Genomic DNA, 13,888 nt, shown 5'->3' on the forward strand with positions numbered 1-13,888 from the left:
CACTGAAATTGTTATTACACCTGTCTGTTCATATATGGCTTTCTCAGATCTGAACTCTCCACATGTGCCTGGCATGATGTTGGGTGCACTTTTGGTGGGGAGGTGCAGATTGCCTGTGACCCTTTCCAGAGCCATCTGTGAATGTTGTGGAGACTGGCATGGCTACCTCACTGACAGCTCTTGGTTAGTCAAGTCCACAGTACTTTCCCAGGTGATTTCCCTTAGTTTACTGGTTTGGGTGCTGAGACATGTAGAAGTGAAGGGATGTGACAAGCTGCTCTGCAAGCCAGTGGGAGCTGGGAGCCCAGAAGCCCAGTCTGGTACACTGATGACGATATATCATCAAGGGCAACAGGTACAAACTGCAACACAAGAAGTTCCACCTGAATTTGAGGAACAATTTCTTTACTTTGAGAGTGACAGAACACTGAAACAGGCTGCCCATAGAGGTTGTGGAGGCTCCTTCTCTGGTGACATTCAAAACCTGCCTGGACATGACTGTGAAAGCTGCTCAAGGTGAACCTGGTTTAGCAGGAGGTTGGAAGTGACATCCTCCAGATGTCACTTCCAATCCTGACCAGTCTGTGATTCTGTGATTCTGTGGTTGCCCATATCTGACATCTGTCATACAATTTTGTTTCTTTCCATTGGCTTCTGTTACTGCCTCTCCCCATAAATCCCAGGATGGCTGGCAAGGGTCACCTTCAGACAGACACAGCTCTCTGTAACATAGGAGAGTCACCCTTTTCACCACTGCACCAACTCCCTCCTTCTGTGCTCCTTCCACATGTAGCATTACAGTAACTAAAGTTATATTGCATGGAGCTAATGTAAACTAGCATTACACTAAAAATACAGTCTTTTCCCTTTCTGCCTGTAGCCAGTTGTGTTTCTCACCAGCAGCAATGAGGCAGTTCAAAGAACTATCAAACATTTGAGAGATATCCCACTGTAAATATCTTAATGTGTGAGTCTTCACCTTACACATATATCTCAGCTTCTGAAATATCTGCACCAAGCCAGCAGGACCAAAAATATAATCCCATCCTTTCATTATGTAATGGCCTATTTTAGCATGCTGTCATGTGCCTTAAATCTTTGAGATGAAACCTTTCCTAGCGTACCCTTTAATACCCATCTTTGCTGGGAGCTCTTTATCTGCTATGGAAGAACAGAAATGACCGATATCAGGAAGATTAGATCCTTTTTGCCTAGGAAAACATGACAATTCTCACATTCTTCTGGGTATCTAATGATTTTGGTGTGTAAGACGCAGAAACAATCTGCACAGTGAGAGCCAAAGATTAGAGTCAAAGATTACCCGCAAGGGAAGTAGATTAAAAAGAGGTTTTAAATGAGAGCTATATTCAAATACGCAACATGCAAACACACACACACAGTCACAGATGCACACAGTGTAGAGGCAGCTGATGTGGTTCCATTGTTTCTTATGTGGTACTCTTCCCTGAAGATGTGACACCATGCACTTTAAATCAAAGGACATTGAAAGAAATAATGCATTTGCAACCACAGATAAAAGCAACAGTGCTGCACGTAAGAACAAAACCAGATGGGACACATCTGTGTCTCTGGGGATTAAGTGACATATGGCAATGACATGCTATACGTTTCTCAGAAATCTGAAAAATATACAAAATAAGGTGTTTTGTTTTCTATATAGCTACCAATGCATCAGAATATGCCACATTTTTGTAAGTGTTCTTGCTGTTCCAATTCTTTATGTTGATGAAGTTGCCTGTGAAACAACCTGCTTTTTTTCTGATACAATTCCTGTTACAACCCCTATAATTCATAATTGCATATAGTGTGTGTGTTTGTCTTCCTGTGATCATTCTATTTGCTTTCCTAAATAAATAGCTAAAAATTCTTGTAAGAGTAAAGTGATAAACTAAAAAGAAAATAAATTATAGAAGAGGTGCTCTGGCAGAAGAGTCTGCAAGCTGTCAGGAAAATACTTGGAAGTTCTAGGATTTAAGTTTGTTAGCCGTAAATTTTCCTGATGGTATTTTGCTCTGTAAATATTCCAATTGTAACTAGATTGTATACAATCATTACACAACAAAATACAACAATACCTCTCAGTGTAATGACACTGTTTTTCAAAACAATCCAGAACTCAAATCAATTTCTTTTAGGAAACAGTAAAACAAACAAACAAATGAAAAAATCAAAACAGAGGAAATGTGGCAAACAGTACAAAGAGAAAAAAATTACATAGGTGTGGTGGAAAACCTGTAGAAGGTACAAGGGGAGTGAATAAATACCACAACCACAATATCATGGCAGTTTAGGAATTTTTATGAACTAGCAGGGGGCAAAATATTTAAAAGCGATGTGATGAACGAGGAATATGCTGTTGATTTTAATTTACTCTGCTCTGCAAAGAAGTTGTATATGCAAGCAATTCTAGGAAATGTTTTTGAGAAGGGAAGAAAAAAAGGCATGCTTTGAAATTCAGAGACATTAGCATGCGTAAGTGTGAATATAAAGTGATAGAGGAAAAAGATGATATTTTGTCTGAAAAACATTGGTCCTTTGGGTACCATAATCTTGTGTGAATATAGTAATAACTTGTGAGTAAAGTCTCAGGCCTCTGCCAAAAGAAATGAGCAACAGCTAGAAAACATTCAACTAGCAGCTGGCCCAACAGGAAGTTCAAATACTATGAAGATAAAACCAGGGAATGCTATGAACCAGAGGTGGAATGGTCAATAAATACAGGTACTGTGGCTGAAAACCTCATGGAAATCCATGTCCTTCCACCTATCCTCTTGCCAATATTTCATTATTATTCTTTACTGTGTACAGCAAGTCAGAATGTGGCCCACACCAGGAATGCTCCATCAAGGTGCTGACCACTTTTGGAGCAAAACTGGGGAACTGGCAAGGGCTGGACTCTTGCCTTGTAGCTCGAGGAGCTTTGTGTGCAAAACAGGGCAGGAGGATCAACAGCCAAGATGAGACATGGCAGCACAGCTCCTAGGAAAGGAGGGAGCATCTGGTCTTCCTGGGGATGGCATATGGACAGTATGGCCAGACCTAACTGCAGTTTTGACAGCCATTCCTACCAGAAAATGCTGAACAGCCTCCAGCCCCGTCAGACACTTCCCCAGATCTTAAACCAAACCCACAGAAGAAACAGGGAGTATTATGGTGAAACAGTGGGGAGGATGGGATGACAAGCATGGAAGAGGCAATCCATGCCCAGAGGATCCCACCTGTACAGAGAAGGCGGATTTGCTGTCAGCCTGCAGCCATATGCCTAGAGGCCTACGTCTCCTCAACAGGCCAAGTAAAATTGTAAAGGAACAAACCAGTGCAACCAGGGAAACCATACACAGCACGCAAAGGAGGGAGGAAGGGCTTTGCTAGTTTTAGTCAGGTTTCTTTTTCTCCTTTTCCTTTTCCTTTTCCTTTTCCTTTTCCTTTTCCTTTTCCTTTTCCTTTTCCTTTTCCTTTTCCTTTTCCTTTTCCTTTTCCTTTTCCTTTTCCTTTTCCTTTTCCTTTTCCTTTTCCTTTTCCTTTTCCTTTTCCTTTTCCTTTTCCTTTTCCTTTTCCTTTCCTTTTCCTTTTCCTTTTCCTTTTCCTTCTCCTTTTTTTCTTTTTTCCCTTTTTTTTTCTTTCACTTTTGCTTTTGCTCTTGGTCTTTCAATTTATTTATATATTTGTTTCTTTATTTTTCTCTTTCGTTTTTTTCCCACCCAGAAGTTTGGAATATTTATTTTATTTTTAACTTTGCAGCCAGAGCAGAAATCTGAGTTACACCAAGATCAGTGTGACTCAGGTCACTGTGAAACATGCAAGCCGATGAGGCAGCTCTCCTTGCCATCACTGGCACTAGGACATGTCTAGGAGTTCAGTCTGAGCTTGAGCTTGGGCATGCATAGCTGCTGACTTGGACCTGACATCAGCCAGCATCAGCTTGATCTAATTTAATTGCAGTGTTTCAGAGAATTCAAACCCCTTTATAGATACCATGAAGGCTCACAGTCAGTATGAGACACCATTGGTGCAAGTTTCATCAGAGGTGCCTCTCCCTCTAGCTGTGAATCCACACTTTGTTCATATACATGGATGCAGTTATTAACTTGCTTCTAGGCCTGGTCTGCAATTGCTTTTTTTAATACACAACCATCCCATGTTTCAGTCCTAGTCTCTCAGCCTAGCCTGTCTGTTTTTTGCAACATGTCTGTGTTTAATAAAAAGGATCAAATCTCACATGCAGACTACGTGTGAAAGACAGAGCTCAGACTGTCAGCTAGCAGCAAGATGACTTGCTTTATTTCTTGCTGAAATAATTCAAGGCAAGCATGTTGTAGGGGAATAAAGGAGGTAAAGGACAGCTCTTTAGATACATTTCAGAAGTAAGCTCATAGGGCAGCGGCTATCTTCTGTTTTCTTGCTACAGGTTCTTCCTTCACATCATGGGGCTCCCTGATCCAGCACAGAAGAAACCATGCAGTATTGCCCTGCCAGAGGAGTTCCCTGGTCTCACAGCAATGCATTTGGAGGGACCCACATTTTCTTGTATCTCCTGTTAGAGGAGGTAGCGTTCTGCAATAGAGACATAGCTTGGCAGGTTACCTTGCTATGCAGTTCTCAGGAATTCCATCCTAGAAAGAAAGATTAAATTCAACTACAGCATGTATTCCCAAAAGATTGCTATCAGTTTCTAGGTCATGTTTAATCAGTGGACTTCTTGCTGACTTCTTTGCACATGCAGAACCATCAAGGAGATTCAGAGAGGTATTTAAAAGCTGAGTGTAGGCCATGGATACTCTGTTGTCCATAGAGTTCTTCACAAAACCACCAGGGGACTGGTTGCCTTGTGCCTCTCAGTTGCCTGTAAACTCCAGGAGCAGTTTGGGGAATCATTTCAGATTATTTGGTGAGTAAAGATTGAGGGATAGTCTAGCCTTTGGTTTAGTAACTCTATGCTCTCCTTTGTACCGAGGAGTCCAGAACTAGTCCCAGCACGCCAGGTGTGTCTCACTGGTGCTGAGTAGAGAGGAGGGATCACTTCTGACCTACTGGTAAGGCTCTGCCTGATGCAGCTGAGGATGCTGGTGGCCTTTGCTGCAAGGCTGCATTACTGGTTTATGGCCAGCTTGGTGTCTATAAGGACCCCCAGAGCTTTTGTGCCAGCCTGGTCTCCAGCCAGTGAGCCCCCAGCCTACCCTGGTGCCTTGGATTACTCCTCCTCCGGTGCAGGACTTTTCACTTCATTTCATTGAACTTCATGAGGCTCCTGTCTGCCATTTCTCCAGTTTCTCAAAATCCCTCTGAATGGCAAAAACCCAATGTGATATATCAGCAACTCCACCCAGTTTTGTACCATCAGAAAACTTGCTGAGGGTGCACTCTGTCCCATCATTCATAACAATCTTAAACAGCATTGGCCACAGTACTGTAGCCCTGGAGTACTCCACCACTGGCTGACCTTCAGCTGGACTTTGTGCTGCTGACTGCAACCCTCTGAGCCTGACAGTTCAGCCACTTTTCATCCAATCCACCTTACTGTTCACTTATCTAGCCTGTAAGGCATAGACAAATGTCTATTAGGATGTTCTCAGAGATGGTGTCAAAAGCCTTGCTGAACTTGACATAAACACCATACACTGCTCTTCCCTCAAGTTTTAATGAGAGTGTATGTTTTCCTACTGCTTCAGAGATAATTCAGAAACAAGGGGGACACTGCCTAAGACAGTGGAAGGTAAGCAGCTGTCTGTTGCTCAAACATCCTTTATCTAGAAAGTTTCATACCCTTTGCCAGTTACTTGCACTTCCTGTAACATACACAGAGAAGTAATTCTGGCATTGCTTTTGGGAGACTGACCTGGCAATCTTAAATATTGACAGCCAGCTTCCAGCCTAGTTTAAAAGATGAAACAGTGACACTGCTTTTGGTTAGATTTCTGTGACTCAGTTGTAGGCAATGGTAAAGCTTATTCTACCACTGCTCCTGAGAGTTCTAGGCTTCCCCATCACCAGCAAACACTCCATTTAGCAGACAGACATGTAGTGTCACAAAGCATTAGCACAAGCATTGGAGGGAAAAAAAGCAGAAACCTCTTTGGAGTATAAAGCATTAAGTATTTAAAGATTAGAATTTAAAGAAAAAGTCTATGAAACTACAAGCCTGATTTGTCACTCACCTCAGCGCCTTCTCCAAAGCACCTGTAGCAGAGAGATGGCAGTGTGATTAGATTAGCCAGGTCTTTGTGCTACCAACAGCTGCCATGATTATTTGCCAGGACACCCCAATGTCTCCATTGCTTCTGAATCTATGTAATTTTGCAAGAAAAACCATGAAGCACAAAAACATGTGGTCACCAGTGCCAACTCAGCAGGCTAAAAGTAGATCAGCTAAGGCTATGCTAACAAGTTGGGATACAAGAGGTTGCAAAGTAATAAGATTAAATCACAGAGGGGAAAGTTGAAGAAAGGATAGAAAAAACAGGTGCAAAATTGCTGTACTGGGCTACTTCAGCTCACAGTTTGTCAGGGAAAGGGGCCTGGCTTCAGCGTGGTTGGAGCACACGGTACAAAGATAGCTTTCTGAAGCATTCAGCAAAGGGTTATGTTCACATCTCTGCAAGTCAGACCTCTCTTTGGGGGGCTGCTTTAATGCACCGTGACAGCGATGGTACCAGGGCACTCTAGCAGCCCAGCCAACTTTCAGAGACTGGTGAAGGGCACTTTTCCCTTGTAAAAGCTGAGGCAGCCAGTTTAAGAGAAAGGTTAAAGGCAAATATTACATAAGTACTCAAGATGAGACCAGCAGTGCAGGCAGTCATTCCTTCCCTAAAGCACAGGAACATGGGGAGATGCTGGTGGAAGGGTGGGTGGGTGAGTGAAAGGACAGAAAATTTGCTCAAAACACAGAAGCTCTCCCCGCAGAACAATGTGTAGTGATTTTTCACTGTTTTCTTTTCCACAGAAGGATCTTACAGGGGAGTCAGGGTCTGCCGAGGCACTGGAAAGCAAGTACTAAGACCATAACAGAGGATTAAGTCATTGCCTTACACAGAAGCTTACTTAAAATGGTGAAGGAGAGAAACTGTGGCCACAGCTTGTCTTTACTGATGGTGAAAACATAGCATCCAATATTGACATGTCATCAAGGGCTATTGGAGCAGCACATAGAGCAGCTGCTCCTCTGGATCCCCATGATCATGTAAGGTATTACACAAAGGCAGAGAGGGCAGAGAGGGCCCATGAAAAGGATGTGTTGGTGTAACTTACCAAAATAAAAAAGAATACTTCTCATTCACCAGGCACTGCGTACTGGAGAGCTACAAAGCTTCCTTTAGTATCAGGAAAAATGAAGATAACATGAATTAAACAGACTTATAAACTGTTTGTAAACTAGATTTATTATTAGCTTTAAAAGGCATGGCTGCTCTGTTGGAGAACAGTTTGTTCCAGGCTTGCAAGGTTTGCTGAGCACTGGAAGAATGTCAGGAAGGCAGAGCTGGTTGTTATGATTTGTTTATGTTGTCAAAAAGATATTCATCATAACCACTGTCAAAGGAGTCCTCTTCTCAACGTGCAGAGCTCTATTCAAGAGTTAAAAAAAATCACACACAGAGACCGGGAGCTGCCATGGATAAAAAAATGCTTCAGTCCAAAGTAATAATAATTTAAAGTGCAGATTCCCTGCCAGGGACTGGATTTCTACAGTTCAGGGAATATGCACTCATGCTGACAGGACTGGTTTGGCCTCAGGGAACCTGCAGCCCATGACCCTCTGTTAGATGCAGCCTTTAGGTAGAGCTTAGGCTGCCACTGGCCAGAACACCAACACCTACACTGTTAGGGGACACCTAAGTTCCTGGGCAGTGTGTCACAACAAAGTGCTCACCTTCCCATGGGAAGAGACCCAAGCCATCACTGCTGTCCTGCCTCATCTGTGGTTGTTGTGGCAAGAAAACCTGGTCATGCAGGTTAGATGGATGCTCTCCATACTCACCCCAAAGCTGGTGAACAGGGACATTTGGCAATTTAAGCATAGACTGAAATTCTGCTAGTCTTTAACATGCTCAAGTGTTCACATAACAGCTACTGTGTTAAGCTGTTCCCAGAGGAAGCTGAGTAAAGCATGTAACACGAGAAATTCAGTATCATTGTACATACCTGTGAAATACTCTGGCCTTCATATCACCACCTCATTAGGTGTTAACAAAGTGTGCTGCCATCAGAAGGAAAAAAGGCAAGGGAAGTAATCCAAAGCCTGGAAAGACTCTCACACAAAACTGAAGAAGGTATGAAGAAGGCTTGTTACTGTTTTGTGGGCACAGATAAGGGCCTGATACATCATCTTCAAGAATAAGAATAGCTGTTACTCATGCTGGGTAAACACACAGTATGTCCAAGTAATAGCAGTGCTGGCTTAGAGCAGCCAGTCTTTAGGAAATAAGAACAAGCAAATAAAAGTGCTCTGACTGGCTTCCAGGAAGCTGTCTGGTGGTTTTGGAGTCACATCTTCACTGACCATGAGCAGGACAGATGCCAAGGGAGGGGGCACATTAGAGCCCCAAAGGTGGTGCGGTAGTTTCTGAGTGTTAGTAATGAGAGTGTTAGTAGTTAATGGTGTTTTTTTAAGAGTTCATCACTCAGGTATGCAGAAAAGTTGTGTCTGTTGCACCCATGTGCAGAATTTTTGGGATTTTTTTGGGAACTACTTTTAAATTACAAGTAGTAATTTAGTTAAACCTGTTAAAAGGGGGTTTTCAACAAAACAGCAAGCAATGGGGACAGTGTGACCAGCCCGAATGACAGATGCCTTCTTTCTTTTCTCTAGTTTCTCAGCAGGGCGAAAGCCAGAGACGCTTGTACCGAGAACTACTGAGGAACTACAATCGTCTTGAACGACCAGTAGTGAATGATTCCCAGCCCATTGTAGTTGAGCTCCAGCTTTCTTTGCTGCAGATAATTGATGTGGTAAGTTACTTGCTGTTCTGTTCTCTACCGTGCTCATTCAGCATAACAAATCTGATCTCTGTGTAGGGCCCATACTTTTCCTCTTAATCAAGCTATGAGAGATGAAAGCAGACTGTCTTTGGCTAAGGATCCTCCCTAATAGCTGGAGTACATACTTTGATACTTTGGAGGAGTCAATATCCTCCTAAAAGCACAGCCATCTCTGATACAAGATGAGCTGCAAGAAGATTAATTATGTACAGTTTTTTCCATTTGTTTTAAACAGAAAAAAGAATTCAATACCTTAGAAGCCATGTGTTGCTACAAATTGTTAATGATACATTCTTCTCAGCTATGCAGGATGTAATAATTGAAGACCATGTGCAGCATTCAAGGCTAGTATCACTGCACTTATACTTTTTCATTAGACATTACAATGACATTGGCCTCTTCTCCCATCGTGTCTTTACCATGCACTGCAGTTGAAGAAGCCTGCCCTGGGATGAGGTTAGAAACATATAAAAAGAAAATCTAGAGGCACAGCCCTCTGTCTTGACTGCAACATACTTTTTCAGAATTGGAGATTTGACCCATGGAACATTTTAACATAATAATCCAAATCTGTGGATTCTGTACGATAAACCATGATATATATATATATATATATATATATATAAATTCTTTCATCTACATGGGAAAAACAAACCAGGAGAACAATTATGACCACCTTCACGCTGTCCACACAGCAAACAGCTGAACCTGTTGGTGCTCCTTTCCTCATCTTCCCGTTTCTATAGTCACTATTATGAGCTAGTTTCCAATAACCATAACTGTCACGGAGGCAGCAAGGAGTAGAGGCAGAAATGTACAAACTCTGTGCAGTTGTAAATCAATTTGACAGAGGCCTCAAATATCTGAACTTTCTAAAGCTCTCAATCTTTCTGAAGATGAATAGTGCACCAGGTGCTCTCCCTGAAGGGGTAAGCAGGACCCTGAAAACCTAGTCCCCCAGCATCATGCTGTACATGTGGCAGGTCCAGCCAGTTGTGCTGCTGCTGGAGGCAGACAGCAGCCATTCAGGCAGGGTAAGCAGCTTTCTGTTTTGAAATGTTAACCACTGCATTGAGCTGTAAGAGAGGAGATCAGCGCTCTCAAGTAAAGTCACTCATTCACGGCAGGAGTTCACAGTCGTCTTCATGAATGAAAGAGCAGAGAAATCCTCCAGCTAATTTCAAGTAAATTTCAGCAAGCAATTCCAGGTTTAGTAGAGGCATCTTAGCTCTGAAGGTCTTGCTCCAGCTCTTCTTTTTCTGATGGTATTTTCTTGCAGTAATCTGGAGGTTGAGGGTGGTAAAGGGGACTTTTAGCCTTAGGGCTGTGGCTGTACATTTTCAAAGTCAGTCAGTCAGGAGGAGTTACATAAAAGATTTTTCAGTTGGGAATATGAAACCCATCCTTTCAGGAAATCAGCATTTCTTTAAGCACTTTACCTACATTATGTCAATGTGTATTACAACGAATTTAATTCCAGTCTTCCCTTTTGATTGTTCACAATAGGAAATGATCACATACATATGAGAAACAAAGCTTTGCTTCCCTCCATCCCTGCACACACTACAGATGCTGGAAGTTAATCAGCTCAGAGCGTTACTGACTTGTCCCAATCTCATGGTCTTGCAAACTGCAGTCACGGGGTTTTTAAAAAAGATCCAGAGTCACCTGAAGTGTTTATCTTGTGTGATATAAAAAGATGTTCGCCCATCTGGGGAGGGACAGAAGATCCCTTGGCAGCTGAGGCCCTGCAGTAGAGGGGTCACTGTGGCATCAACAAGTGGCTAAACCAACTGCCCTGAAAATCCACTAAACACAGCTCCCTCGAGTCCCTAAATCAGGAAGCAATGCAGGAATCTGCCAGCAGCAAGCAAGTCATGAGCATGGGCACAGCTCCTCTGCCTCCACGGCTGGCTGGACAGACTGCAGCATATGGATGCTCCAGCTGCTGAAGAAAATGTCTGTTTAAAAGGAGGGTGTTCTTAAACACACTGATAGCTCCAGTGATGTAAAGAGTAGCAGGCAAGGTACAAAGAAGAAGTAACCTCTATTAGCTGACACACCATGAGGCAAATCAAACAGGTCTATCTCTGACCACTCAGAGGGAGGCTGGGGATGAGCAGATTCTGAGATTCTGCCTTGTCAGCTGCCCTGCCTATACAAGACAAAGCAATTTGTGCACAATTGCTTCTTGCTCAGGGGAGAGAATAGACAGCATCACAGTCTTGGCAATGGTGTATGCACTAACAAAGCACAAAGCTGCTCTTTTCTAGGACTTGTGTGTCCAGCGTGCACCATTATGATAACAGAGCAGGGTGCTATGCAAGGTCCCAGCCTGAGGCAACTTCATGCACCATGCTCCCTGGGGAGGAAAGAAGGATGCTCTTCTCAGGGGATTATGATGTGCCAAGGCATACAACAGTACTGCTGCACTCACTGGAATGCTTTGCAAGTAGCCACTGCAAAGAACATGGGACAGTGGACCCTGGACTGGTGTCCCTGTGGAGGAAATAATGTAAAGAAGATGAAAACAAGTCTCCTGTTCTATTGTTGCATGGAAAGAAGAAGGGATCTGCCACTGATACTCACAGAAACTCATTCCTTACCCTTGCCAAGACCTGGCATCATATCATATGATATCATTTCTACCTGGTACAGGTTCCATGACATGCCTCCATAAGGCTGTTCCTACACATACTGTATTATAACATAACGAAATTTAAACTCATCTTCCACAGCCAGCCCGGTGAGAACAGCTTTGATGACAATCTAGATTCACTTTGCTACATAAAGAAGAAAAGCCGCTCTGATGTCCCTGTGGTTTGCCAAGTAGTAGTGACAAGTGACTACTTAAAATCTCACATCCATTCAAAGAAACTTTCAAAACATGACTACATTAGATTTGGTTTTCTGCTCATATGAGCATGTATTTGCCTGCACAGGATATGTGTGGGTTTTAGAGCTCAAATACAGCCATCATACCCAAAGCCATGAAAAACATGTTCTCTGCTTGTTGCAGTAGTAGTAGACAAATACAAGTGAAGGCCTTCTTGTCATTAGGGTTCCAAAATTATTCTACTTCATTACAGCCAAGGCAGGCCTCTTACATCCAGGAAATAAATGAGCATAAATGAGCAGAGAGAGGGATAGTTACACCCCCAGTTCAGCAGCAGGGCTCAGTTCGCTTTGTCTTGTCCTCTGTGTGCAAGGACATCTTCATGCTGAGCTGTTGTATGTGTGTGCAGTTTCTGAGGGTCCCTTTTGCCTGGAGCCTGTCCTCCACCCTTCCCTGGCAGAAGCCAAGTACTCCCCGTGCATCAGCAGGGCATCTGGATAGCGATCTCTCCCACAGAGCACTGCCAGGCCCTGCCAAGCCCTGCCAGCCCAAGCAAATATTTAAGGGTCTTCATGTGGAAGCACTGGTGAGGTATTTAAAAGAAAAACCAAGCCATGGTCTTTATTTTCCAGTTTTATTTCTGCTAGTGATACTATTTAACGTTATCTTTGGGTCAGTTGTGAGAACCACTGCAACAATAGTGTCACTGCACTTGGTGGTCCGCAGGAATAGCTTGTTTTATTAGCTTCCTAAGCTGAGTGTTCCTTCAAACTGCAGTTTTAAATGTATGACCAGAAAAAGAAACAAGCAGTCAATCGGTAGAAGAGTATGAAGAAGAAAATCAGACCAGAAATGTATCACACTTTAAAAAAAAAACAAACCTCTGAAGAGCCTCATTTCAAGCAGAGTGATACAAGATGGTCGCACAATGCTGCAAGAGATAATAAATGCCTCAAAATCCCCTTCCAAAAACTAACACACCTCTGAGATTTACAGTAACTACTGCATTGTTGGCTTTCAGAGGGTGTACACTGCTAAGCACAGTCATTAGCCTTGTGCAAGAAGGAGGGTCTAGCTGCCACGCTATCACTGACAATGTTGTCTTCTGCAAAGCCACCTCAGGGGTCTGGCTGTTCAGCTGTTTGCATGTGGTGAAGTCCCGTAGTGCTTTTCTCCTCCATGTTCACCCTTCCAGCTGCCACTGACCTAGAAAACCACCCCAGAACTGTCAGGTTGCCTGAGTACATAATGCCACATGGTTGTTCAGGTCCTCTTGTGGAAATTTCCTCCTGTTTCAGAGGGCATAATGACTAGAAAAAGAGGCTGTGAGTGCCTAGTGGGAAGCCACAAAAGTACTGAAAAAACTCCCAGCTACCCATGAGTCATTCTGCACTTCCAGGAGCCAAAAAATACCTGATTTTATTGTTTTGAGGGCTGCAAACCCAAAACAAATGCTATATCTGGAAAATTCAGTGTGTACTGTTTTGATTTGATTGAACTGTATGTAAAATGATTGTACATCCTGGTGACAGCAAGATCATCCCAAACCTGATCCCATGATTGCAAACACTCTCACTTCCACTGCAGATTTTGTGGCTGCAGTGTGTCTAAGCACTTGACATGTTTCGAAAGCAGCAAGACAAGGTAACTGAAGAGTTTAGTGGGGCAACAAAGAATGAGGATTCAGGCTTTCACCTGAAAACTGTCTGTGCCTTGCTGTGCAAGGAAACTAAGGGAAGAGCTTTTCACAGCTTTCTCTGAGCACTCAGATGCAGTCATTACCACTATAAGAAGCATACTAGCTTAGCAGCACAGCAATATTTATCTTCTCTACGAGGAACTATCAAACTGTTGGAGTTAAGCTTTAGCTTGCACTGGTTTTCCCCTAAATCAGAAACTGCAGCCCTGAAGGTGCTGGGTTTGCTGGGTTGGGTTTTTTCTTTTTTTTCTTTTTTTTTTTTTTTTAAAATATTATTATTTTGGGTTTGTTTGGCCTGCTTTTTAGGAAGTATTTGGTGAGAGAACAACTTACAGATGTAGCCATCTCTTCAAATCAGA

General features: G+C 42.9%; 1 protein-coding gene across 2 annotated transcripts in view; it reads left to right on the forward strand.

Annotated features, from left to right (window-relative positions):
* Positions 1-13,888, forward strand: part of LOC121081564 (neuronal acetylcholine receptor subunit alpha-7-like) — a 68,183-nt gene that overhangs the window by 12,989 nt on the left and 41,306 nt on the right. The window contains exon 2 of one of the 2 annotated variants that reach the window (XM_040580701.1): positions 8,825-8,964. In XM_040580701.1, coding sequence (XP_040436635.1) covers positions 8,825-8,964 — 140 coding nt within the window. Of the gene's footprint in view, positions 1-8,824; positions 8,965-13,888 lie in introns of those variants that run through there. The other variant, XM_040580703.1, reaches the window with a different exon arrangement.

The sequence above is a fragment of the Falco naumanni genome, chromosome Z (assembly GCF_017639655.2).
Source record: "Falco naumanni isolate bFalNau1 chromosome Z, bFalNau1.pat, whole genome shotgun sequence".
Lineage (NCBI taxonomy): Eukaryota > Metazoa > Chordata > Aves > Falconiformes > Falconidae > Falco > Falco naumanni.